Genomic DNA, 27,910 nt, shown 5'->3' on the forward strand with positions numbered 1-27,910 from the left:
CCCAGAAAGGCGCACAGTAAAAGACGACAGCAAAAGCCATATATAGTGTAAGCAAGGCTTAAACATGGAGGAGAGGGTTCCAGAAACGTGGAAAGCCACGAGAAAAGTTAGGTGGGGAAGTGAAGCGGGACGTTTATTTCAAGGCATTGAAGAGGAAGAAGTTGCAAATAGGGTGCAAAGACTAGCAGTGCAGGTAGAGGAAAGTAGAGCCGTCCTGTAAAACGGGCACCTGTTTACCCTGTCAAGGTGACGGTTGTGGCTATGCAAATTGCTGGCTCAACCCCAAAGTTCCCTTAACCCAGGGAGCCCTGGAAAAGCGTGAGCCAAGTTAGGCAAGGATTGGGTACGCATCTCGTAAATGATATGGAGCAGGCTGGCTTGGAGATCTATAATAGCCATTTTCTGGGTGAATGATGTGGCATGACAGTGCATTTAACCGTGGAACTGTGAAAATGGCATGTGAATGTGAAAACAAACAGCCTGGCACTCTGTGCTGAACTCTGTGGCTAAAAGCTGAAGAGAGCAAGAGGGAGGCCAGGTCCCCGGGGATAAAGGTAGGCATTGCTAGCCACTAGGGAGACCAGAGGATAGTTGACCACCATTGGATGCAAATAAGATGTTTTGGTGCACTGTTTTTCAGAGATTGGCGATTTCACTCAATACAAGGCAAGCCTTGTGCCCTGTTGACTAGATGATTTTTCGTTTTAGGGAGATGCATACATAGTTTCCAAGGCAGCAGTTTCCAACTTAAGGATGTAAGTAAACTATGCACAAACACTTATTAAATGGACTGCTAATAGTATCTATGAACCTGTCAGACAGAGTACATATGCACATTGACCTTCAATTCCACTCTGTCCTCACATCTGCAGCAAAGGTTTGCTCCACAGTGGTGTGCTATGCTGTTTGATTTATATTGTGCAATGTTTAATGATGCTACGCTATTCTACAACTGACTTTTTTAATGATGTTTGCAACTTTATTCTGTGATCAAAAAATAAGCTTGATCTTCATAGCCTAACTAACATTATGTCCTGTTACAGGTAAACAGGAGTCAATTTGGGAAAATCCGTGAGGTTGGTGCTATCAGTTGGGACTGGTCCTGATTGCAGGGATCTGTTCTAATGTTGGAAACCTGTCTCCATTGAGCAAGTCAGTGGCCTCATTATTAAGCATGCCGGTCCGGTAACAACAGTACTACTGGTAAGCATGCCTGTACCATTGTTACCGGACCGACAAACTAAGAGTTCGGTTTGTTGGTGCCTTACCGCCTACCAGGTCTGACCTTGTGGGCGTAACGGCACCCGCGAGCAGACCTTGAAGGATGCACCGGCACCATTAATGGTGCCGGTGCATCCAAGCTCCCCATTCGCATGGAGCCCTACGGGGCTCAAATGGGAATGGGGAGAATTTTTTTTCCGGCGCCCGGAAATGCACAATTACTGGGTCCACTAGGGATGTAATTCCCCGGTAATTGCCCCTTCCGGGGTGTCGAAAAATTCATGACTCCGGCAGCAGCCGTGCCAGTATTTACCGGCATGGCTACCACCAGAGTCATAATGAGGCCCAGTCGGTTTTTCAGTGGTTTTGTGCTCTATTTGTTGCATAAACACAACTTGGAGACTAATGTTGTTATGGCCAGTCCTGATCTGTGGCGTATGGCCTCGTGTTGTGAGCCTGATCTGTTGTGTGCGTGATTTCAATAGTGATTATTTTTATGTGCTGAATAAAAATACATCTGCAAGGCCTGTGCTGATGTGATTAGGGACTGTCCAGAGATGTAAAGGCGTACTCCCTTTTCCTGGCCAACAATCCACCAGGCCCACTCGAATCTCCAACTAAAATTCCTTACTCTTTCCCTTGCATGCAATTGCTGTTTTACTTCAACCTAGACCAGCCCGGTTGTTATTAACCATTTTAGCATGACAGCTGGGCACATTGGTGTAGTGGAACCCCCCAATACACTAAACCCTTTCTGGGTAACTTGATTTTTTCTCTGGATTAAATCAAACTCAAATGCATTGAAAATCAAAGAGATCGACAATAATCATAAGTTTGGAATTCTGGAGGGGAAACACTGAAACATTAAATTCATAGTTGCATTTTAAAGCTGGTAACATCTGTCATAGAAAAGGTTACGGAGAACATGGCAGGAACTCCTGACAGATTTGCAGTCTTTGGGCTCTTTGGGAGGGTAATAAGGAAGAACACACCTTGCTTCCTTTCTCACAACATATGTCATAAGAGGCAACTGCTGATGCAGGTCTGGATATTTTACAGTGCAGAGAGGAAGGTCAGAGTGTGTGTGAAACTAACAGGAATATTACTGCTGATCCACCAACAAATTAAAAAAATGGGTCCACCTTGCCCTCTCTAAAAAGCATTCCTTGCCTGCAACTCACGTTATCCTATCTTTCCATGTTCTCCAAAGTTCACCCTTACAACTGTATCCTAATGGTATTCATATTAAATGAATGTGGGCTTTTATATCGGGCTTCATGCCGGAAGACCAGCATCTAATTGCAGGATGGGTATCAGACCCATGTTGCTCAGTGTTATCTTGCTTCCAAGACAAGTACGTTGCCCCAGAGCTATCCTCCGAGCATATTGTTGCATCACATTATTGCACAGAATTCCATTGTGCCACAATTTGAAAAACCGAACACAGAAATAAGTAAATATTTTTGTGGGGGAAACATGATGTTCCATGACTTCTTGCATAATGGCGTAACAATTATTTTTTGTACATTTAATGTGTACGGTCTTTAGAGTGCCGTCTTCTCCTGTTTGAGGAGTTACCTGGTGTTAATATATATTATTTGAAAACATTTATTTTTTATGAAAGAGTTAAATTTACACCAACAAAAAGTCTAAAACATCAGAAATTATAATGTTAAGGTAACATAATAAACTTTATTAATGCATTAAAAATATAGTATATATTAAAATCAAATATCATAGTAACCTTAACTCGCCCCATTTTTGTTTTTTGCTCTAAAATGCTTTATAGTGAAAGTCATGTAATGTGTTGTGTAAATATTTATTAATAAACATGTTAAACTGTTTTTATTTATGTTTTAAATCTGTATTACATTAGTGCAGCTTTTATAGTATTTATAGTTTGCATTATTTACTAAATGTAATTTAGCACAAATAAGTTTGTATTTACTAAATTTAATTTAGCACACGTATGTATTTTTGATGTATATTGTAACTATACATGCGTGTATATTCATTGTAGAAGTAAATGCCAGTAAGCTTTTACTGTATTTATTTTCATACTTTTGTATATGTTTAGTTTACAATTTCTTTTTTATAATGTTTATTGTTTAGTACATTACAATGGCATGCACCTTGTTAATTGATAGTGTTGTATATGTAAAGTATCACACTTGAATGCTTATGTATATTTTGTTTTTGCAGATTTTTAAAATATTCTGTGTATTTTGTAATTGTATTATTTTGGAGGAATTATGCTGTTGTATATCATATTTGAAGTTCATTATGTAGTCAGTTTGTATAACAAACATGTTACACTTTTAACATATGTTAGGTCTACATTTAATGTACTTTGAATGATGTTACATTTTATACGATGACTTGTTTTTATTTGTGAAATTGTTATGGTACTATTGTATTCTTTTACGTTTGTGGTTGAGTTAAGGTTACCATGATATTTAATTTAAATATTTTTTAATGTATTAACATTTATTCTGTTACCTTGATGTTATTATTTCTGATGTTTGTAGACTATGTTTCTGTTGGTTTAGCCTTTACTCTTATATAAAAATAAAAAAATGTAAACTTTTTTTATTTTATAGTTACAGCACATAGTAGAAGTGTGGGTGTGTGGCATAAGGGCATATTGCATAACACGAAAATCTATGTGTCTTACGTGCATGTGTTGTACATTTCTGTGTTGTAGCATCGTGTGTCATAAGCGGGTGTGCCATGTGTGTTGAAGGAGTGTGTTATAGTCTGTTATAAGAGTGTGTGTTTTTAGGTGGTGTGTTATGGGAGCATGTGCCCCAGGAGCGTGTGTCATGCATCCACATGTTGTATGTCCATGTATTGTAGGTGTATGTTATAGGTGCACATGTTATAGGTACATTGTAGGAGCATCTGTCAGGAGTGTGGGTGATAACAGTATGTTTCGAGTGTAAATGCTAACAGCGCATTTCTTAGTAGTATGTTTTAAAAGTGTCTGTCGTAGGACAATGTATTGTAGGAGCATGTGTCATACAGTGTGTGTGTGGTAGTAGGACAGGGCATAGGAGTACGTATTATATAAGCATGTGTCATAGGAGCGTGTGTTGGAAGACGGTGCAGAGTAAGTGATTGTGTCAAGTTTTTATATAAAATGTACCTTGATTCTTCTCATGCATTTTATGCCTCCGTCACATATAAAAGATCACATTAAAGTAAACTTTAATGTGCATTTTTAATACGTATGAGATGCGTGTATCACTTTTCCATTTCATACTTGTATGCAATTTACAGCTCCTGAAAACCTACATCAAAGTAAGCCCTGATTTTCCTGTCAGTTTTTAAAAGTTGTAAATTGCAAAAAAGTATACGCCCCTTGGTAGAGTTTGCATGAAAAATGTACATTTATTACATCCCCTGAAAAGTAACATTAAAATCTGCCTCGACTGTTGTTAGTTTTCAGATGTAAACTGTGTAATGTACGAACTGTGAAATTCCTGCTCCTCTCGGTACATTTTCATAGGAAAAGTGTACATTCATTACATCACTTTAAAACAGATAAAGTCAGCTGTCGCTTGAAGTTGGTGTGAGTTTTTAGAGGTCAATTGTGTAAATTATGAACTGTAAATCTCATATGCTTTGTTTACAGTTGGTATGAAACATGTGCATTCACTCCATTAAAGTCATCTGTGACTTGTTTGACAAATCGAGGGATTCAGTGAATTCTCCCGAGGAGGGAGCCTTTCCTTGTGAGGTTAGGGAGGTGAGCTTGCTATGCAATATTCCCCCTAGGGGTGATGGCAAGCAGGACCTCACAGGGAAAGACACTCGTCTTGCTGCTGGGGAAATTCCAGGTCCTCGTCATAAAAGTGGGAGGAGAGAAGGAGGTAAAGAGAGAGAGGAGCCTGTGAGTTCAGAATCAACTGTGAAAGGGAAGCTGATGTACTGGGTGAAGGCTGTTTCCTGAGATGGAGGAGAGCCATGGGAAGCTAAGCCTTACACCCACCTGCTTGAGATGCAGGACTGCTGAAAGCTGCAGAGCTGATTCTAGTCCCAGCAGGGACACACAAAAGAATCAGAGAAACATCAGGCTAGAGGGAGCCTGCACAACTGTCTCCAGTTCCAGGAGGGACACACAGGGAAGCCGACAAGAGGCCAGGCTAGCGAGAGCCTGGGCAGTTAAGTACCGTCCCAGGAGGGACACAAGAAACCAGAGTGGTGGCTGGAAAAGGAAAGCAAAAAAAACCCTAACCGATGCTGGGACTGCTCACGTCGAACAATGTAGGAAGGTGAATCAAGAAGACAGCGATCAGAGCACAACAATACACATCCTGACAAAGAGACCAACAGAACACCAAACCAGTGACGCAGCCCCTCAAAAGATAAGATAAAGGGGAAAGCGAGAGACCTGCGAGAGACCTGGGGAGAAAGCACTTATAATGATTGTCATTCCCATACTTGGCAAAGTGAAAAAAAACTAACATAATGATTGTAGTAATCATCCTCGTCCCATTGGAAGATTAAGTGAGCAAAAGAGTAAAACTAATTATTGGACAATTAACATTTGTCCCAGGAAGAGGACCGATAATCCAAAGAGTGAGAGTGGGTTAATCTTACTCGTCCCAGTATTCAGAAGAGTGAGTGGTTTGAAGTTAAGAAGAGTGACAAACACTCTGGGATGAAGCCTACACATCCCAGTGAGTGGTCCAACCTTAAGAAGTGTGAAACACTCAGGCACTCGGCCTACTCCTCCCAATGAATGGTCAGAAAAGGAAAACATTGTAAAATCCATCCTACTCGTCTCAGTGAGATAAGAACTGGACAACAGAATTACTATAGGGTCTAAAATAAGAATAGCAAGGAGGAAGACAATGAATCAGAAGAGGGGGAACACGATATCAACTTTCTTATACACAAGGAGTTGAAGAACTGTAGCAACAGAGAGAATATGAAGCACACAAAGAGGTAATCAATCTCCCTAGTGTATTTCCAAAGCTAACAAAGCCACGGAGGAAAAGCCTGCCAAGGGCACAAGCAGGGGAAACCAGGACTGGGAAAAGTCCGCTACAATAACTGAACCAATTGCTTCATGAGATACCCAAACAATATCTCACGATTAAATACTGAAGCTAAAGAAGCCTTTCCAGGAGAATGGAGTAATTCTCCTGGTCTCCTGCTATTTTCCTGAAGCTGAAGAAGCTTATCCAGGAGAAAGGAGTCATTCTTCTGGACTTTTGTTATTTTCTACTAGTGGTAGGAACAGAGTAGGTTAGAGTTGAACGGAAGACGGACTGTTTACTTTTGGGCTTCAAAACAGGCGGCGAGCACCTTAGCTTGGTTAGGTAAGGAAACCCATAGACCAGGGATAGAAAGGAATTTGCATTATTGGAATAAAGAATCTTGAAATTACAAAAACTTGGCTGTCTCCTCCTTCTGACCTACCACATTTGCCTTTAATGTGAGATTACATGAGATGGTAATTTTGTAATGTACCAACTCTAAAACTCAAATGATCTGCGTACAGCATTTCTGGGCATGTTGTAGGCACCTGTGTGGTAGGAGTATGTGTTGTAAGAATGTGTGTCGTAGTACCATGTGTTGTATCAGCAGATGTAGGAGCGCATGTGGTAGGAGCAGTGTCATAGGAGTGTGTGGGTGGGTGTAGTAGGGGCAAATGTAGTAACTGCACGTGTCATAGGCGCATGTGTTGTAGGAGTTTCTGTCGTGTGTGTGGCTGGCACATGTGTTGTAAGAGCAAGTGTCGGTCATCCACGTTATGTATAATAGGCGCGTGTGTAGTAGGTGTGCTTGTCATTGGAACATGTTATAGGAGGGGGTGTTGTAAAAGCACTTGTTATAGCAGTGCGTGGCATAGGAGCACGTGTCCCACTAGTGCATTACATTATAGTGTGTCGGAAGAGTTTGCAGTAAGTTTGTGTTGCCAGAATGTGTGCATTAGCAGCATGTGTCATAGGAGCATGTGAGAGAACTTGTCTACATGTTATGTGTAGTAAGAGCGTATGTATAAGGTGCACATGTTGTAGGAGCATGTTATTACTGTTAATATACAAAGTGTTAATATCACAAACATACTTGTAGGGTTCTATTATAAAATGCACCTTCATTCTGCTCATGCATTGCATTCCTCCTTAAGTGTATACTTTCGGATGAAAAGTTTACATTTTCCTTTAAAAAGTGTACATTTATTCTATCACTTTAAAACTTACGTCAAAGTCAGCTGCCTTTCATGTGAGTTTTTAGGAGATGCAAATCTTGCAATCAGCTTGCTCCTGCTTCACGTGCTCGCATAAGTGGCTTTGATACATTACAAAGTTTCACGGTTATAGATAAAACTTGGACCAACACACACATCAACCTAATAGCCTCCCTTAAGGATGCCCTCCCTTCATACACCTTTGCAACCATGGGCCCAAGCTAAGTGTATTGGATGGAAGGGTTTTGCTGTGACACACAGCTAAGCTAACTAATAGTGTTGTGAGGTCACACCAGTGGCAGATAGTGGCTATCTAAGTGCAAATCACATACAATAACGTTCAGAGAGAGTACATGTTCCTTAAGGAATTCCCAGAGCCCATTACAGCTTCAATCACAAAGAATCTAAATGAAAAAATACAGAACTGGCTATTTACCGGCCGAGATAATGACTTTGGCGAAGATGAATGTTACTTACTCAGCAATCATTATTAGACCTAAACATGCCCATGTCATCAGGGCTTATTGCTTACACTAATTACAGTCTGGAATTTGTATGTTTCTCTTTTAGCTTTGCTGGATTGCAGGCGAGTAAAGTGCTTGGAGCAAATTGACTCAACCTGAAGATAGTTATTGTGAGTGGGAGTAAAATTCAGTGGTGGCCTGGCATGCCTTCCATTGAATTCAGGCATATGCTTGTTAGTGTTAAAACATTGCCAGTATTCTAGTTTCTTTTCAGTTTTTCTGTTAAGAAAATATGTTTTCAGATTATTCTTTTTATTAACATTTGTCTGTGATGTGATTGTAAAAATCCTTATTCTAAATTCTTTTTTTGAAGGAGCTACTGATCACGGATTTTCCAATGCGATCGCATTATTTCATAAATGCATGTATATATAATATAACGCCAGACATGTCTTACATCTTGTTGACACATTGTGGTACACAGATACAGTTAAGCCGTAAAGGTAATAGACTGTCAGCAACAATCAGCGACATGGCATGTTGTGACTCTATACTTCCAGTGCAGTAGGATCCCAAATACAGACAGCCTCATCACAAGTTGGGCGGTAACCCTTAAATGCGGCGGTAACGCTATTACTGCCACAATTAAGGGTCCACCCAATCAGGAGTCTGGCAGTATTTACCCCCAGCTCCAAGCTGGAGGTGAATGCGCCGGGAAAATTCCCATTTTCTCCCCAATGGGTAATTGGGAATTACAGTTACCACCCAACCCTTGATCCGGCGCTAATAGCGCTGGACCGGTTGCAGGTAAAGCTATTAGCGCAGGCGATAACCTGGCGGTAATACCACCGGTTTACCGCCCAACCCTTGATGAGGCAGAGTATCTTAAAGGGCGGACACTGTTGTTGCCTTCTGGATGCTGAACACTGGTCTGAACAAGAAAGCTGTTGGTGTTTTTTTTTCTTCTGAAAAGCAGATGGATGCTGGTTGCCCATGGAGGAATTGTGTTACATTTGAAACTTAAGGACACATTGTCCAGAGAGGACCGGACGTGAGGTTTCTGGTGGGTGAGAATTTGGTGCTTTTCTGCATGAAATAACAGCTCCTACGCCAGAAGGATTTTTGCGTGATGGACTAAGGGTAACATTCACAGTAATAGGCACCACCAGGAGCAAGTGGAGACATGTATCTATTCAACCAGTTGTACCATGGCTTTCTTTTGGAAATAAGGAGTTGTATCTGGCAGTCGCCGCTATATTCAATTCAAACACATCCCTCTCCCATCTCCTGTTTTCTCTTGAGCTGTGGTTTCTTCAGGTAAATGCATTCATTAGTGGCCAAGGGATGGAGCAGACACTGGAGGGGCACATGTTCCTGCATACCTGTTTGTTCATGGAACATCTCATAACCCTGCACCTAAAATCAAACTCAATGTCAAGCTTTAATCCCCCTCACTGTCACCCTTTGGTTCATCCAAACTCCCCCTTTGCTCCGAGGGTTCCTACCTGTGTTCCCATCTGGAGATGGTTCATTTTGCACTATTTAAGTTTCAAGCAACCAGCTGAAATAAATAAAGCTTGACTGTTATCATTTGCTTTGCCAGGGATGAAGGATAGGATTCAGTTGAGTCTAACCCAAAATGTGTGCTGTAAGATTGAAATCAATCCATCCATACACCCACCAACTCTCCCAAAACCCACCAAGCTGACCAGTCAACCCACCTAAAACAGAAACTACCCAGCCCCATAATTATCTATCTATACCCTACACAACAAAGTTGAGGTGTACTCATGACCCTACCCATACACCTTTCTGCAGGGCGGTGGTGGGGATAAAATGCAGGTCCTCCTTACAGGGATCCTGTATGGTACAATATGGTTGTAGGTCTCCGTTAAGATTTTAGAAAGGGTTGTGTGCATTACCCTTCAAGTGTATTAGTGTATGCCACCGTGTTTGTGCGTGGTTGCGGTACTGAGAACGAGTCTGGCCATATAAAGTTTTATCTGGAAAATTGTGCGCGTCCCGAGCCATGCAAAGGCTAAACAGTTGAACTTGGCTATATTTCACTGTTTTTGGCATATCATGCGCGAGACTGAATCTGGCTCTAGAAACATTCAACAAGTTCATGATGGGTGTCTATAGCCATATGACAGCATGGGGGGGGAGTAGGTAAGGATGTGAGGTGTGGTTATTTGGGTGCACATGTGCAAACACAATGTGTGCCCCATAAAGTACCTTTCTTGACTATACACCTATACATGGGCATCTGAAGATTTACCAGTACATATGAAGCTGATCCTAGCAAAATATGTCCCTAGGAGCACCAGTGAATGAAGAAAAAAAAAGACAATTACAAGCAGGTATTGGTGGCAAAATGTGTATTTTAAAAAGAATAAGCAGATGTTTGGGGACAAAGCATGTTAATTTAGAATCAATGGTATTTGGGACCAAATAAGCGTGTTTTTTAGGAAATGGCAATGTTTGAACTAGCTCTGAAATGTTGAGGATTTCTTGAGCCATGTGTGCCAGGTGGTGTCATCTTGGATTCCACAGGCCCCGAAATAGGGGCCAACAGAACATTAGAAAAATCGGAGGGCAAAGACTCCTGGGTGACTGTCAACACTGAGTTTGTAGATAGAGGAGTAGGGAAATTGGAACAGAACTAGACTTCCTAACTGTCGATCCAGTGCCAGAAAAAGCAGAAGATTCCAGGGAGTCCACTGGATCAGAGTCGAACGTAAGCAAATCCAGTAGGCAGGAAGAATCCATCATCCTGACCAACAGCACCAACCAAAGTTTGATACATCAGATTCCCGAGGGCCAGAGAGAGAACCAGCTAGTGGAGAAGGACCCAAGGTAGTGTCAGTGGACTAGAAAACCCATAGGTGGAGGTCCCCTGCCAGAACCCACAAGGAAGAGGAAGTAGTAGCCCCGTCTGATCCAGAAGTCACTCCAAGGCATCAAGCAAAACCACAATGGAGGACCAGTGAAGAACCCTGGTGGATGTCCAACTGGCCAACAGTCAGCAGCATCAATAAGACTTAACAGTATTGCAGGGTATGGTGATGGGAAAAAGAGAGCAACCATCAGTCGCTGCAGGGATCCTACAAAAACATGACACTGGATCCTGCAGCCTTTCTCATGAATTTTAAAGGGGTCACCGAACCCGCAGGGTGGCACAAGCATTGCTGGGCCAGATACATTGCCCCGATGGAATAACCCCTAATAAGACAAAGAGCAGCATCCTCAAGATACTGGAACAAGACAGGGAGATTATCGGTTTCAGCTCCTTCACTCACAACTAAGGCAGGGATAAACACCCGTCAAATGTCTCATTGTGCGAGATACCTATTAAATAAATGGTTGGCAGATAATACCCAAGAAGAAGTCAAATATATTCTGGTTCTGAAACAATCCACAGAAGCCTTACCGCCATATTTAAGATAATGATACGGCAGTTGCAGAAACCCATTCTGGAATAAGCCATTCAAGCAGCAAAGGGCCACCAAAGGGCCATGTTTAGTTTAGTTTATTTATTTATAGAGCACACCTAACCCGAAGGTATCTGGGCGCTTTTGCTTATGCAATCCACAGTAGTTACATACATACATATAAAATACAGTAGACAGTTGACTTGTGTTACATGTAAGCTCCAGAAACATAAGACTGGAGGCCTGAGCAAGGGAGGAAAGCCGAAGCATCATGAGTCCCAGTCAAATCTCCCAAACAAACCCAAGAGCAAGTCAAGAATGTCTACACCAATTGACTGGCAGAAATCTAATCTACACTTCCATCCCATCCTGAAGTTCTAAGAAGTTATGCCTGGGGGAAACCAGTACGACCTTGCACATTAAGGTGGAATCTGCTGTATATAATGGCTGTCTGGGCTAAGGAGGATTAGTGCTTTTAAGATGAGAGAGAGGGGTGGCCCTAGCACAATGAGACATCAAATAAAATGCCTTGAAGCATCTCTCCGAGACTTGGAGTATTTCCTGAGCCATCTCTGACATATATATTCCAGAAATGAGAAAAAGGGAACGACAAAAGGCTTTTTATCCTTCCCTTCAGACTAACATTTCTTCATAAACAACTGAAGGAATCTAGCTGGGATTTGGCATAATCTATTACATAAGCAATATAAATTGTATATTACAGCCCAGGTCAGATAATGGACTAAATGTATGTGTCCAAGAACATTTAACATGGGCTTTGCTAGTAAATATAAACTAATTGTGGTAGCTAATGGCCCCTATAATAGGTGAGCATGTTTACACATGTTTGTGGGAAGATTTAAGAAGTTACTATTAATGTATACAGAAACACCGAGTCAAACAGAAGCCCCCGAGAAGGCTTCAGTCAACCTATTAAATAGATGGGGTTGAACTGATAATATTAATAATAATTTTGCATTTATATAGCGCTCCGAACCGTCAGGTATCTGAGCGCTGCTTATTATTACCCACGGTGCTGAACTCAGTTATGAGCAGAAAAACATGGGGAAATGAAATGGCAAACCATTAAATAAACCGAGATTCATTAACATTGCTCTTCACATGTGAGGCTTGCAAGGTGGGCCTCAGTTATGTCAAAACAGGTTTTAGGCCTTCTCGGAGGCACAACATTCCAATGACATGGGCAGAGAGCAAACCCTTATTGAGTGAGCAGAAAGATAAACTATTACAATTTAAAACAGCTTCCTGAAATAAATACTGGAGTGCCATAAAAAAAAAGAAAATCTGACTGATAGATGAATACAAAGTGTACATGTATGGAAGGCAGAGTTGAGGAATATCAACATCCAACTTTGATACAAACTGGATCAGATTTGTACACATGAATGCCAAAGGTAAACCTTTTGGAAAAAAAGGTTAAGCTTGTGATGCCACAAGAAGAGCTAGTGTTTCAGGTAGAGGAGAAAAACAATCATGTAGTGATTCCCCAGAGTGCCAAGGATGTTCAGAATATGAATATTGATGTGATGTGAATTCCCATGCTATTAGCCAGTGGGTGTATGTAGAGAGCATGCTCTAAGATGTAGTTTTACAATCACAGCTGAAACGAACACAGGTATTACTTTTAAGGTATGTATTGCCAGTGGAGCCATTCCAAGCCAAGGGATTTAAACCTAGGAAATTATAGAACCTACAGGCTGCCCCAGAACCCGGAGGTTTAAGCGAGTCCAGTTAATCCAAGGCTGTACCATAGATCCGGTGTTATCATCCATGAGGGTGGGGGATGACCCCCTCAGAATAGCAGGCCTACGGAACCACAACAACCACTTAGTCTAAGCTGAGCCCAGGTACCATGTGTACAACTGCAATCACTTAAAATTGAAGCGAACTAATACCCCATGGGAGTTCACATACATAGAAGACATCATTTGACTATGAAAGGTAACACTCTTTGAAGAAGCTTTAACTGGTTACTTCCCTAGGCTATCATGGCCAACGACAGCATAGAACCAATATGCGTTCGCTGGCTGGCTCCCCCAGAAAATACACATGGGAAGGGCTAGAATGAAATGCTGTTTAATTATGTGAAAGCCATATCCAAATAATATACCTATAGTACTTCTTTTTGTCACATAAAACCTACACCAGCATTTCATATATAATAAAACATTTTCCATTAACTGTTGTTTGAACATTCATAAAATAATGCAGAAAAGAAGGTGTTTTGGAAAAAAAAGACCTAAACCCAACCGGGTGGGTAGTTTTAGAATACATTTTACATTGTGACCTTTTCCAATTCTAAGTTAGTAATTTGCTTCTGCGCAATTGCCATTATATTGATAGGTGCCCAAAATTATAACATTACAACACAAGTTGGATACCTTTGTGAAAGCTGAAACATGTCATTTGACATTCAGTAGCGATATGAGGGGGGAAAAGCCTCTTTCGGAATAGTCTGATCTGTTTTGAAGTGTAAGAACACAAAGTATGATCTTCAATATAAATGCCTGTTCCAATATATGGTGTTCTTTCACATTATGTAGTGAGAATTAAAGAGGAATGTAGCATTTGTCATGACGACCGAGGAACAGACCAGTTATGCACATAAAAGAAATATAGCAAGCTTGTATTCCGATTTACATAAAGGAGTTTCAGAAGGGTAGCTCAGGGGCAATCAGTTCGCCTTGGCAGCAAGACGACGCAGAGCAACACAGGTTCGAGTCTCCGGTCCGCGCTTAGAAACTTCTAGGTATTCAGCGCGTTATAAATAACCAATTATAATTATAGGGAAAGAACACAAAAAGTATGGCCTGCTGGTGGGCCTGAACCAAAGAGGGGGTCTCAAGAAACAAAAAAGGATAAAGATGGCCAGTCTAGCTGCATTATGTACTCTGTAGTTGTAGGGAGAACACCATATATCATAAAATGGGTTCTACTGTTGCTCCATAATTCTCGACCTACGGCAAGTATAGTGTTGCTGGTTTAAGATACTCAACCTGGCTCAATTTTAGTCTACTCCCCATGTTCATGGCACGGTGTGATATCTCCTATAGGATCCAGAAGAATCCCTACCTAAGATAAAATGAAGATTCTCAAGCAACGATGCCATGAAGGGAGAACACATTATTATTATGATGGTACCTATTGAGTGTGACACAGCTTCGGGAAGCCACGCAGTGCATTACAAATCATAGAGGGAAGGAGGTGGTGAGAGAAGCAGAGATACAATGGAGCGGGGAGCTAGCAACAGAGAGGTGCAGCACAGGCCACTTGACAAGCAACTAGGGGGCAGATCGCACAGTCTTGGGTAGAGTGGGGTGTGGAGGAATCAAAGGGTTTATGCTTAGAGGACCCAACATCCTTAGTCCAATGGCCATTACATATTCTAATCCACACACAGTTCCGTGGCATCGGCACACAGGAACACATCATTTACTGAACTCACAGTCCGAGGGTGGATTCAATGCCCAAGCACACCTGTTTACTTGACTTTGGCAGATCATCTGGAAGTTGAGCTTTCCATAGCAGTGTGATGTCTTCAGACTCGGGCAAAACCTTTAAGATTACCCCTCTTCCACATGGTGTCTCCTTATCCTCTTACTTGCACACACACTTCCAGTTTTCCCCGTTCAGCAAGAAGGTCTACTATACACTCTCATGGGTCACAAACTTGCGGTCCACCCCCGCTTTGTCCCTTGGTTCTCATTGGACTTTTACTAGGGGAAAGATATTGCAGTGTCCCACTATTGCCCTGAACTCTCCCTGGGTCGGATTCTCTCCCCCGCATTTGTGTCCTTTTTGAGCTACAGTAGTTTGAACTGTCCCAAGCCAAGTGCCACTCTCCTGGGCCTGAACTCACAGGCGATTTAAAGGTCCTTAATCTTGCAAAACATTCTTCTCTGGTGGCTATGCAGTTTCCAATTATACTGAAAGACGCAGGAAAACCCTACGCTCTGGACCAGGGTTTTACCAAACCAGAATATGCTGAAAAATTGTCCAGAGGACGTTATTTCAATATTGGGTATCAAAATGCATTTCACATGTTACAAAATTTATAAAAAATGAGTCAATCATGTATTAATCAACACTTCAAATTACATTTGCGTTGCAGAAAAACATCAACTTTAAAAACATACCTATTGCACAAATCACAGTGAACCATTCAGTCATTCGTCCACATTCAATCCCAACCATACATCCACATTCCACTAAAACATCTACCACAATAAATTCAATGTGTAATATGACACACGAATAGTCACAAATAAGAAACATTTTAAAGTACATTAGTGTTGAGATTTCTACAGTTATGAAGCATGCAGTCAACTGGTGGAGTGGATATAATCATTGTAGTTCATATGATCACATCTCCAACTTTCTTCAACTGGTTTCGATGTATAGAAATAATTTAGTCCATGTCTTCACCAGGAAAACAGTAGGATGTGCTCACTGTGAAGGCCATGTACTTCGAGAGGTTCCAGTCAAAGGCTTGAATACATTGATTCGAATTACAATAGTTTCGAGTCAAAAGGACCGAAAAAAAGGTCGAATGCCTTTTTTAAAATGTATTTTTATTTTTTGGCTTCTGTATGGGGAAAAAACAGTGGTTTTTACACCATAAACGGGGGCATGTGGGGGGTCCCCCAAAAAAGAAAAAAAACATTCAACCTTTTTTTTTCCAGTCCTTTTGACTCAAAACTATTGCATTCATATCAATTGCAGTCGACCCCTTCACCTACAACCACTTCGAGAACACCAGGATTGAGGCTAGAGGTCTTAGCTGGCTATTTTCTTATTTCTCTTCAGTATTTTCTTTCTGATGCCAGTTTCTGATAATGCCTATGACAGGCTCTTTAGTATGGCCACTCCTACAAGCCTTAACACTCTCACAAAGCGGTCCATTTGGCTTAGCCACCCCTGTTTCTTAATCCTCCTACATTTGACCCTTTCTGGCTTGGCCACTCCCCCTCTGCTTCTCCTGCTCCTCTCACTGCTACAAAACCTTCTCCCTAGATCACTATCCTAAGTTTCAGATAGTCTAGTGGTAGTTCCTCCTTATATTTATCTGTTTATTACATTGCCTTGAGTGATAATAGTTCCAATCAGAGGTTGGATTGGTGGGCCAGTTTCACCAGTTAGCTGGTGTTGTGTGATTTGTGCATGCTAAATGGTCACACCTAATCCCCATGTGCGTGCCTTTCCTCCTCGTCTAATCAGGTATTTTGCTTTAAAATTCAAGTCAGTTCAAGCCCCGGGTACCACAGTCCAAAGGCACAATTAACTTGTTTGCTATAATAATAATACTGCTAATGTATTTCTTATATATCACTGCACACCCACAGGTCTCAGAGCACTGAAATAACAGAAGGCATTATTATCCCACAGAGTGGTACTCAATTCAACCTCAGAAGGATGCAAGGCTTAGTTGATCCTGCCAGGATTCGAACATGTCAGAGCAGGCTGTGCACAGATATCAGGGTCAAGCGCATAGCTCTCTGTGCTATCTGCCTGGCATCTTCAGATCAAACATCATGCCAGCTGTGCAGCTTTGCATTCCGGATGCTGAGCCATCCCTGACTGGACTCACTAGGTAGACCCAAATCCTTTCTCTGTGCTTACACTGCCTGTGATCCCCTCTCTTTGTGACAACTGCTCGGCCCGAGATCCACTCAGGGATTTGGGCAACTAAGGTCCCCTCGTCAAAGTATCTCAGTCCCTGAGTGGCCTTGCTGGAAGTGCACGGTGCCAGCTGCTAATTGTTCATGTGTATGATACTGTGTGTCAACCATTCTGAGGTTGATTTTCTGCGGGTTTGGTCTACCTGGCACTTTCTTGCTCCAAGTGGGGTGGTACTCTTGGGGACTTTCCATTACGTTCACACAACACATTTCTTGGTAGTTTTATTAGGGAAACCTCCCTCACAAGTGACTGTTGTTTGGGGGGGGGCATCCCTTGGATAACTGTGGGAACTCTGGGAGATCCACCATGTACAGCGAAACTCTACCTTGCCCTATAATGTACATATAATAGAATTTCAATTCTGAAATAAAAAAAATGTACAAAGCAGCTTCCTGTCCCAGAGGGATCTATGTGATAACTGCCCCGCCCGTAATGCCGCCGATGAAAATATCGACTCCCATAACGGCGCGAGGCAGTGATAAGAGATATGACTTTGCCTGCAGCCCCCGGCCCACATTGTCCTACCCGCTCTCGCCCCACTTACCTTTACAGAGGCACACTTCTGTGTGCGCTGCCGACACCCCACTATCCCTGCAGCGTCAGTTCCCACCACTTACGTGGGAGGAACTGATGCCGCAGGGTCCTTTATCTTTTTTAAAGTTTCTTGTCCCCCGCTTACCACAGTGGTATGCGGGGGACAAGAAACTTTAAAAAGTGCTATGCTTGGTCTCAGTTATGGGAGTCCGAAATGTTCAAAAATGCTGACTGCGCAGAAAATGTGCAGTCATTATTTAAAAGGCGCAGTAATTGTACGTTGCCTCCCAGATTTGCCTTCATATATTCAAGAATCTGAAACATGTGATTGTGTGATTCTTGTTTTTGGGGATGGAGGAGTGTAAACATTGCCCTGAAGGGATGTCGTCCAACTGAATATCCAACAATACATAATGGTAATTAATAATTTGTTTATTTTTGGATGACTCTTGGAATATTATTGTGTTATTTTCTTTTATGAGTAGTGTCAGTAATACATATAGGTTTTGTTTAGAATTTATTTTGTGTGGATATTTAATGTATATTTGACAGTTTTTAATTGTGTTGTCCTATGTCTTGCAATTTCCCATTCCTCAAACTCTTTCCAGTGAGTCATGTGTAACGTTAGGAGACTGGCCTTATCGCTTCCTTTAGCTCTCCATTTACAATGTTAGTTATGCTTGATAGGAGCTGTAGTCCAAATCATTTGGAGAGCCAAAGGTTGGCAACCCTTACTTTAAATAGTTAAATCGAGGTGCAAAAAGTACTTGCTATACAATTAGCAGCTCTTTGCTTCCCCCCTTTGATTACTACCTGTTGAGTAAATGTTGCTCCATTTGCACATGTACTATAAAGATATATATCATATGATAGAACATTTGCCAGGTTTAACTAAATTTGGAAGACATATTGTACAGGCTGCAAAGCTCAGCTAAGACTTTGACGCGTGAAATGGATCAAATTAACATTGATGATCTACTAATTCCAACTTGTTTGATGAAAGACTGCTAGAGACTCAAGTTAAGGAGAAAGAATGACATGTGTGTGAAGAAAGCGTCATCTGTGAAGAAAATGGCCGCCATGCAACATTTCTTGAAACAAGACCACAACTTCCATGAAGAAGGGTGTGGTGTGGGACTCGTTTTACATGTTTGGTGATCATGTTCTAAAGACAGGCCCTTGTAAAGTGAGAACCCCCATAGAAATGTAACTTCTCTCTACCGTGGTTACTCGTCTCTTGTATGCTTGTATTCCACTTTAAGCCAGTGAAACTTGAAGAGGGACTGCCTCGTTTAAAACTTTATCACATCTATATATGAAAATATTCAGAAATGCTGAATCGGGTACTGCCAAAAGAAGCTCAACTGCAAGAAATTACGACAAACTATGGGAACTGTGTCTGGAAGGATCGGTTCGCACCTTAGCCCAAGCTAAATATTAGTGAACACATTTAAACAAATATTAAAGGTCTAGCAGGCATCTAAAACGCGCTGAGAAAAGTAGCAATCCACTAGCTACTGCCACAAGGTTGATCAAATGATGGAGGTCAAAAGTGCATCACTTTCTGGAAGTAAGAGCAAATCAAGAAAACTAAAAATAAGAATTATGTAACTTTATGACCTGGACACATGCTGTGTTCTAGCAAATGGTCTAAACTCAAGGAAGGGAAGGATTCCTTCCATGTGTAAACGTTTCAGGGTGTCTCACCTCACGCATCCAGGCACTGAAGGGCCGCTGCCAAGACTGCTTCTTCTCCAGGTGCAGGTAGGCGTTGAACAGGATGAGGTACACGTAGCGCTCCAGGTATTGCACACTCCGCAGCTGCTGCAGGCTCACCTCTTTCTCTCCCTTAGCAGTTTTTATCTGACAAGAGAAATAAAACCATCTCAAACCAGGTGATACAGGGCCATTCCACTCACTTGGTAGGTGAAAATAACCGCCATTTAAACATCGATATGTGAATATCTCGTGAATGTTAACAGGTGGAGAAGGGAAAGCTGCTAATGAAAAAAGATGGCTATCTAATGAGTGACTTGAGCTCTATTGTATTAGACTTGCAACAAAACTGAAAATGTACATGAACGTTTAATGATTTTTTTTAAACACAATGGGCCTCATTATAAGTTTGCTGGTCCAGTAACAACGGTACCAGTAAGCTTGCTGGTACCGTTGTTACTCGACCGGCAAACTACAAGTTCTGCTCGTCGGTGCCTTCCGGCCCTACAGGTCTGACCTGGCGGGGGCGTACCGGCACCCACGAGCAGAGCACGTCGGATGCACCGGCACCATTCTGAATGGTGCCGGTGCATCCGACCTCCCCATTCCCATTGAGCCCTATGGGGAGCATTTTTTTCCGGCGCCCACGAAAGGGCAATTACCAGGGCCAGCGGGGCCATAATGACCTGGTAATTGCCCATTGTGGGTGCCGGAAAAAAATCGCAAGTCTGGCGGCAGCCTGCCTTTTTTACTGGTAAGGCTACCGCAAAACTTGTAATGAGGCCAAATGGTTCAACTAACCACAAACCTGCTTACCTGTATTTTTTTCTAAAGGTCTAAAACCACCTTCGTAAATTCGTAAATCTCGCTGTACTCCACCCTTACCCTTCCCAAAACCCTAACCATCAATACTCCTCCTGTCTGCAACACCTTTATTCTGCTTGCATTCACCCCCTGGCTGTGAATACTCTTGTTTATTCTGCATGTTGAAGGTCACAAATGTAAGTGGTCATTGATTTGTCATGTGACTTCTTCAGCATTCTACCTTTTCATTCAATATTTTAAGTAGTTTCTTGTTAAAACAGGACTTTGCTAAAAAAGAAACATTTTGGTTTAATTGAGCCTGGTCCTCTACACATACTTCATGTACCCCACACATTGTTACTCTGTTAAAGAGAGGATGCCATGGGCTATACAACATCTCCAGTCCAGGGCTGGGGGGGATAGCTCAGGGGCTACGTGCTCGCATTGGAAGCCAGACGGCGTGAGCAACACACAGGTTTGATCCCCACTTAGCCCAGGGTAAGTGTGTTGAAACCTCTGGGTATTAAGGGCATAATAAATAACCAATTACAATTACAGTCCAACCATTTAGAAGTTTAAGGGTCTTTTCTCCACAATGATTTTGCTTCCTTAAATCATACATCAATACCATACTTACACTCTCTTCAAATTGGGCCACATATAAACTTAAAGCGCATCTATTTCCTTTGAAATGTAAGCTATTGTCTGGTTTAAAACCACATTGAAATACTGACGGTGCTCAGTTTGCTTTACCATGATTCTATCTGCGCTTTTCGTTCAATAGATCTACTATTGTATGCAAGTTACCATGCAATAATGTCCTCAAAGTCTTACAGGTGAAATATTCCAGAGAGCAACTAACCTGCCAGGGCAGCCAATCAGCAGCAGCCATTACTATTTATAATAACCTCTGGATGATGAACAGTCTACATAAGTTGCTTTATGATGATGAATTTATTTAACTCGTTATGAAGGATTGGCAGATTTTTTCTGTAATGTGCCAGCAAATGCCACCAATTACTATTGATGAATTTGTGTATGCGACTTCTATGATCTGTCGGATCGAAATAAAGTTTTATGATGATCAAGATTTGTTTAACACTGAGCAGCATGTTCCTATTTCTAGTGGTTGACTTAGGTTATACACACTCACTCAGGCCATTACTAAATGTTTTAGAACCATTACCATCTAGTACGTACTCCCCGCACAAGGCCTGGCATCAAGAGTGGAGTGAGAGTATGTGCCCGAAAGCCAGCCCAGAATGAAAGCTTTTATGGCTTATAAAGTCCACGTTTCAAGCGCCCCGATTGGCTGGTGCTGCTATTCTGGGTGCTAATAACTTTCACCCAATTCATTTATCAAGCACTCAGCCCTCATGCATATATTAGACTTGCTACTGGTAGGGTCTATTGGTATCATTCACAATCAGCGTTCGTCCCATCAACACCACCACCACCTTTGCAACCTGTGGCAATTATCTTTTCAAGGTCCTGTTGGCAAGTACATTTCATAATTGTAATCTGCTTGAGAACACTCTGACCAGTGCAATATAATTCATGATTTACGTGCGCTGGGAAAGCATGTTCTCTGCAACTCCCAGAAACATGTTTTAGGACACAGGGTGAGCGATAAATCTTTGTTATAACATTTAGAGACAGCCTACCCGTCTAGTGCAATATTAGTTCTGTGAGGCTTCAGATAAAGCTTGCGGAAGCCAGGGTGGGGAGTGGCATTAATATTCCTGCGTGGATTAACATTTGAAATAAATGCACCCTTGCTGTGTTGCCAAGTGCTTTTAGGAAGTCATGGTACAGACGAAAAACGTCTACTATATCTACTTGAAATTTTGCAGATTTCTCCTTGATAATGCACGATGTTAACACAGATTTTTTTTTCTAAAATACGATCAAACTGAAAACACAACAGGCCACATTCTAAGTCGGCGGTCCAGTAAACAAGTGCCGGTATTCATTTATTTTATTTATTTATTTATTACATTTGTTACTCGCCCAGACCCGCGGGTATCACGGCGAAAATTTCAATAAATTGTAGCATTTTTATACAGGGTTACAGTTACCATCACATAGTACATTTATTATACTGAATTACAAATAAATCATGTGATCATATTTCTTATGCTCAGTTACAAATGGTCACGGTAGCAGGTCACATTTTGTTTAAAACACTACTTTCAGATCTAGAGGTGCATGCGAGCCGTAGGGACTACATTTACTGTTTAGGTTCAAAGAAAGGCGGTAAACCAGAGGCATTCTAGTACTAAGGTGGAGTAGGACTAGTTGAGGTTAATATTTGTTAAATAACCAAGTTTTCAGTGCATACCAGCACTTTACCGGACGACTACGGGAATGCCAGTGGGGCACCTGGGTTACCTCTGGCTAAAAGCTGGAAGTTATGTGCCCTACCGACATGAAAAGACGTAATTACTGGCACTGGCATCATTATTGCCGGTAATCACGGCAAATCCCCTCATGGAGTCCCATGGATTTACACCGTCACTCCAGCACTCGGAATCCAGTTGCAATGCTGCTCGACCGAAACGGTATGTACATTTGCCAAGTATTTGCCAGTATCCTGGCAGCTCTATCGCCAAGATACCAGCAGGGTCAGAATGAGGCCCAATGTAGCTTCTGTAAATGACCTTATGATAAAGTGCACAAAGTACCCGTCATTTGAATTATGTGTTCAACCTACGAGATAGCTTTTCTCAGATTCAATGAAGTGAACGTCAAATTACCCTTTTAGCTTAATGAGGTTAATCATTAGTAACATCCTTAATCTGAACAGCCACACAAACAGGACAACATTCAATTAAATGTGTTCAAATGTTAAGACTCTTTCACTGCAAACATTAAACCCAGTACTAGACACCAGCAGGAATGAAATATGTTTTGTTTCCTATTTAACATTCTGTTGAGTTAGTTAAGTAATAGGCATTTAAGGGAGGTACCAAGGTTAGTGACACAATATGACAATGCATTACTTACCGTAAAAGCATTTCTGATGGTTGTATCTGCTTAGATTCACATGCTGTGCATAGGTCCGACATCCAGTGGTCACTGCGGAGTATTGCATTTTGTTTTTCATAGTCGAAAAGGGGACGTCGACAAGGCGTGTCTGTAACACTATCCCTATAGTGACGTGTGTTGTACCCACAATCCCTCACGCGTCGAGGTCCCTCTGTTTGTATTTTTTCTGCCCTGAGAGAGCCTTCTATACGTGAGTGAGTACAGAAAAGAGAGAGATGTAGAAAGATGTCTATGTTCCTTCCATCCGAGCGGGGAGGAAGGGTGGGCGCATGTGAATCTAAGCAGATCCAACCATCAGAAATGCTTTTACGGTAAGTAATGCATTGTCTTCTGATGTTTGTTAATCTGCTTAGAATCACATGCTGTGCATAGACTAGCGAGCAGTACCCGGAGTTGGCGGTGGGTTATGAGAAGGAACAGTAGAGAAAAGATGTCTTAATACTGCCTGTCCCACCTGGGAGGCAGATCTAGAGTGTGCATCTAGACAGTAGTGTTTTGTAAAGGTGTGCACAGAACTCCAGGTAGCCGCTTTGCAGATGGACTCAAGGGGAACATTTGCAATGAACGCTATGGAAGCCCCAGTGCCTCGAGTGGAATGTGCTCTTGGCTTGAAGGGTAGTTCTCTCTTAGCAAGAGTGTAACAGAGAGTGATGCATTGAACAATCCATCTAGATATAGTGGACTTTGAGACTGCATCTCCTTCTCTTCCTGCTGCCACCGAGACAAAGAACTGATTAGTCTTTCTCAGTGGTCTGGTTCTTTCCATGTAGAACATGACAGCTCTGCATACATCTAGTGTATGCAGACTTTTTTCTCCCAAGCTGGAAAGGTTTTGAAAGATCGTTGTTAGTTCTATTGACTGGTTTACATGGAATTTCGAGATGAATTTTGGTGCAAACCTTGGGTGTGTGCGTAGAACCACCTTATCCTTGTGAACTGTTACGAAGGGGTCTAGAACAGAAAGAGCCTGTAGTTCACTTACTCTCCTAATGGAGGTGATAGCTATTAGGAAAGCAGTCTTAAGAGTGAGGTCTTTAAGAGTTGCCTTGTGCATGGGTTCAAAAGGAGGGCCCATGAGTCTAGAAAGTACCACATTTAAGTTCCAATCCGGGAGCTGGGTTAGCTATCGGAGGGTGTATTCTCTTTACCCCTCCATGAAGGCCTTGATAACTGGTATCTTCCACCACAACACTTTAAGTTGGGAAGTGGTGTATGCAGAAAGTGCCGCCAGGTGGACTTTGATGGAATTGAACACTAGACCTGAATCCAGTAAATGGGTCAAGTACAGAACAATGTTTGTGGGAGAGCAGTCAACCGGGTTGATGCTCTTACCTCTACACCAGATGACAAATATTTTCCACTTGCTAGAATAGCAGTGGCGAGTATTAGGTTTTCTGGCTTCCCTGAGGATGTCCATACATCTCTGCGGGAGTTGTAGATGTCCAAATTCTATGATCTCAGGAGCCAGGCTGCTAAGTTCATGGTCTGAGGGCATGGATGCAGTGTCCTGCCCTTGTCCTGTGACAGCATGTTGTACGGGCAGGGAAGTTTCACTGGGGGAGATAGGGACATCTCCATCAAGTGAGCGAACCATGGCTGCCGGGCCCACATAGGGGCCACTAGTATCATGGTAACCTGCTCCTGGTGCATCTTGTGCACCACTTTGTTGAGAAGGTGAGTCGGGCGAAAGGCGTAAACAAATTTCCCTGACCATTGAATCGACAGACCGTTACCCTTGGACTGGTTTTGGGGGTACCTGGAGGCGTAACTTTGGCATTGTGAGTTCTCCAGAGTTGCGAACAGGTCTATTTCCGGGAATCCCCATTGCGTGAAGACGTCTAAGAGGAAGTCTTCGTGCAATTGCCATTCGTACTCTTCGGGCAGGGGGAAGTCTCTGCTGAGTTCGTCTGCTAGCAGATTGAGTTCCCCTGGTACATGTTGTGACAGTAGGAACATGTTGTGTCTGAGAGCCCACTTCCATATATTCTGGGACAGCTTGGACAGTCCTGGAGAGTGGGTGCCCCCCTGCTTGTTGATGTAGTACATGGCTGTGGTGCTGTCTGTAAGGAACATCACTGTCTTCCCTTGTAGGTGTTCCTGGAAGGCTTTTAGTGCTTTGAACACCGCCAGTAGCTCCATTAGGTTTATGTGCTTGGATGCTAAGGTCGGAGTCCACACTCCGTGAGCAGTTTGATGGGATAGGTGAGCCCCCCATCCTGTGAGGGATGCGTCCGTGGTTAGAGTGGCCTCCACCGCGGGTGTGGCAAACGGTTTCCCTATTATCAGGTTTTCCTTTGTCCACCACCGTAGCGAGAGAACCAAGGCTTGCGAGACCACCACTAGATCGTCCCATTGTCCGCTGGCCTGACACCACTGGCTGTTGAGCCACTCTTGCATTGGGCGCAGGCGCACGTGAGGTACCAAATAAATACACAACGCCATCGTTCCTAGCAATCGCTTTGCGCACCGTCACCTCTCGACCTGCCACATATTGGGGGATCTGAAACAGCATGTTTTGGACACTCTCGTTGGAGGGGAAGACAAGGCCGTCCTTTGTTCGAATTAGAGCCCCAAGGAATTGTTTGACTTGGCTGGGATCTAAGCTGGACTTCTTCTCGTTGATGGAGAAGCCCAGTTGGAACAAAAGGTCTACAGTCTTTTGGGTGTTTGAGAAGCATGTCTCGTAAGAATCCCCTGTTATGAGCCAGTCGTCGAGGCAAGGTTATACTGGGATGGATAACCTGCACAGGTGGGCCGCTGCCACTGCCAGTACTTTCGTCAATACCCTTGGTGCAGATGCTATGGCGAAGGGTAGCACTCTGAACTGGTAGTGTTTGCCCTCTATCATAAACCTGAGGTATTTTCTGTGTGCTGGCAACATTAAAATATGAAAGTATGCATCTTTCATGTCCAGTGTTGTCATGTAATCTCCCTGTGATAGCAGTGCTTCCTGTAAGGTCACCATACGAAACTTTTAGGGTTTGACAAACTTGTTCGCTGGGCGCAGATCTAATACAGGGCGCATGGTTAGATCCTTTTTTTGGGTACAAGGAAGTACACTGAATAAATACCTTCCATTACCTGAGATAGCTCCTTTTTCCAGCAGTTGGTCCACTTCTTGGAGAAGGATGGCAAGGTGTTCTGGTGTCATGCGGCGTCCCCTCGGGGGTCTGTATGTTGGGGAACTGTTGAACACTATACAGTAGCCACAGGCTACGGTGGAAAGTACCCAGCGGTCTGATGTTATTCCCTCCCATGCTGGAAGAAAGGATGTTAACTGGCCCCCGACCGGCGTTGCATGGGAGGGGACGTGAATCTTCGCGTCACTTGGTGGTGTTGTTGGCTTGGGAGCCTCTGGGGGTGGAACCCCGGCCTCTCCCCTTGCCACGACGGTGACCCCTTTGATTATACTAGCCGCTATTACTCTGGTAGTTGCTGGCAGGGTACTGTTGTTGTTGGTGGTTTTTTTGCTGGCGTTGTCCACGAAAAAAGCGCTTATTACCAAATCCCCGCCTATAAGGGGGTTTTGAAATTTGGTCTAAGGTCTTTATTGTATCAAATTCTTTCTTTGCGTTCTCCAGCGCGTCATCCACTGCTCTCCCAAAGAGGTTGGACTCCTCTATGGGTTTATTAATAAGGGACGCTTGTGTTTCCGCCTTAAATCCGGAATTGCAAAGCCAGGCGTGACGCTTCAGTAAAATTCCTTGTACCAAAGTGCGGCAAGCCGTCTCTGCTGCATCGAGGGTATTCTTGACGTTGCTTTGATTGACCAGAGAGCCCTCGTTAACTGTATCCAGTAAACAAGTCCTTAGGGGTTCGGGAGCTTCTTCGATGTCCTGTCTGAGCTTAGCCCATTGAGCATCGGCATAGCTTGCCAATAGGGTATTATTATTGGCGATTCTGGTAGAGAATACTGCAGAGGTGGTGATTCTCTTGGCTAGGGCATACAGCTTCTTCCCCTCTTTATCTGGGAGTGCCTCGCTAGTAGATAGTGGGACTCCTGCCCTTTTCCTGGTGTTGGTCACCACCAGGGAGTCCGGGATTGAGTGACCCTTAATATATAATGGGTCTGATTGAGAGGGAGAGAACAGTTTCTCAATCCTTGGATTGACCCCTCTCACCAATGCCGGAGTGGAAAGAGAAGATGTAATACGTCTCTTAACTGAGGCGAGGATGGGTATAACCTAGCTAGTGGGGGGTTTTTCTTTGATAATCCTCTCCACAAAGTCGGTGTCTGGGGTGACCTCCCCAGTTTCGAACTTGAAATGTGCTGCTGCCTTCTTCAGCAGTGCATTGAAGGTGGGTTGATCATCGACAGGCGAAGGGTTCCTGACTGGTGTAGTTTCAGTAGACCTGATGACTATACTGCTACTGCCTGTGTCAGTCGACCTAGCCGGTGACTGCCAGGGATTTGGGTCGCCCTCGCCTGTGTCTTCCTGGAATCCTTCCTCACATAGGTTAGTTTCCTCGTGAAAACCTTCCTCTTCTTGTTGGTCCTCAACATAGGTGAACTCATCTTCCTCTTGGAAGAAGGTGTCTTACTCAGTGGGATTGTAGGAGTTTATGTCCTCCCGTATGGGGCTATAAAACTTCTGGTATTTAGCCCTTGGACTCTCCAGGGGTGCCTCCCTTGGTCTCTTGGGTGCCCTGTCTTCTGGGACGGACATGAACCTATCTAGTTTGTCCATACAGGTCTGGAACCTTTCAAAGGTCCACTGAGGTCGTCCAGGACGGTCTGGGAAAGAAAAGGGGGTTTCCTCCTCCTGTAATAGTCTGGTTCTGTCCCATAACGT

The 27,910-nt window shown here is 42.9% G+C and overlaps 1 protein-coding gene across 2 annotated transcripts in view; it reads right to left on the bottom strand.

Annotated features, from left to right (window-relative positions):
* The window catches only part of PALD1 (phosphatase domain containing paladin 1), a 1,254,976-nt gene that overhangs the window by 90,189 nt on the left and 1,136,877 nt on the right, over positions 1 to 27,910 (bottom strand). For both annotated transcript variants that reach the window (XM_069610500.1, XM_069610501.1), the window contains exon 19: positions 19,257 to 19,412. In XM_069610500.1, the coding sequence (XP_069466601.1) occupies positions 19,257 to 19,412 (156 nt within the window). The remainder of the gene's footprint in view (positions 1 to 19,256; positions 19,413 to 27,910) is intronic.

This window comes from Ambystoma mexicanum, chromosome 8 (genome assembly GCF_040938575.1).
Source record: "Ambystoma mexicanum isolate Mex_15411 chromosome 8, UKY_AmexF1_1, whole genome shotgun sequence".
In the NCBI taxonomy this organism is placed as follows: domain Eukaryota; kingdom Metazoa; phylum Chordata; class Amphibia; order Caudata; family Ambystomatidae; genus Ambystoma; species Ambystoma mexicanum.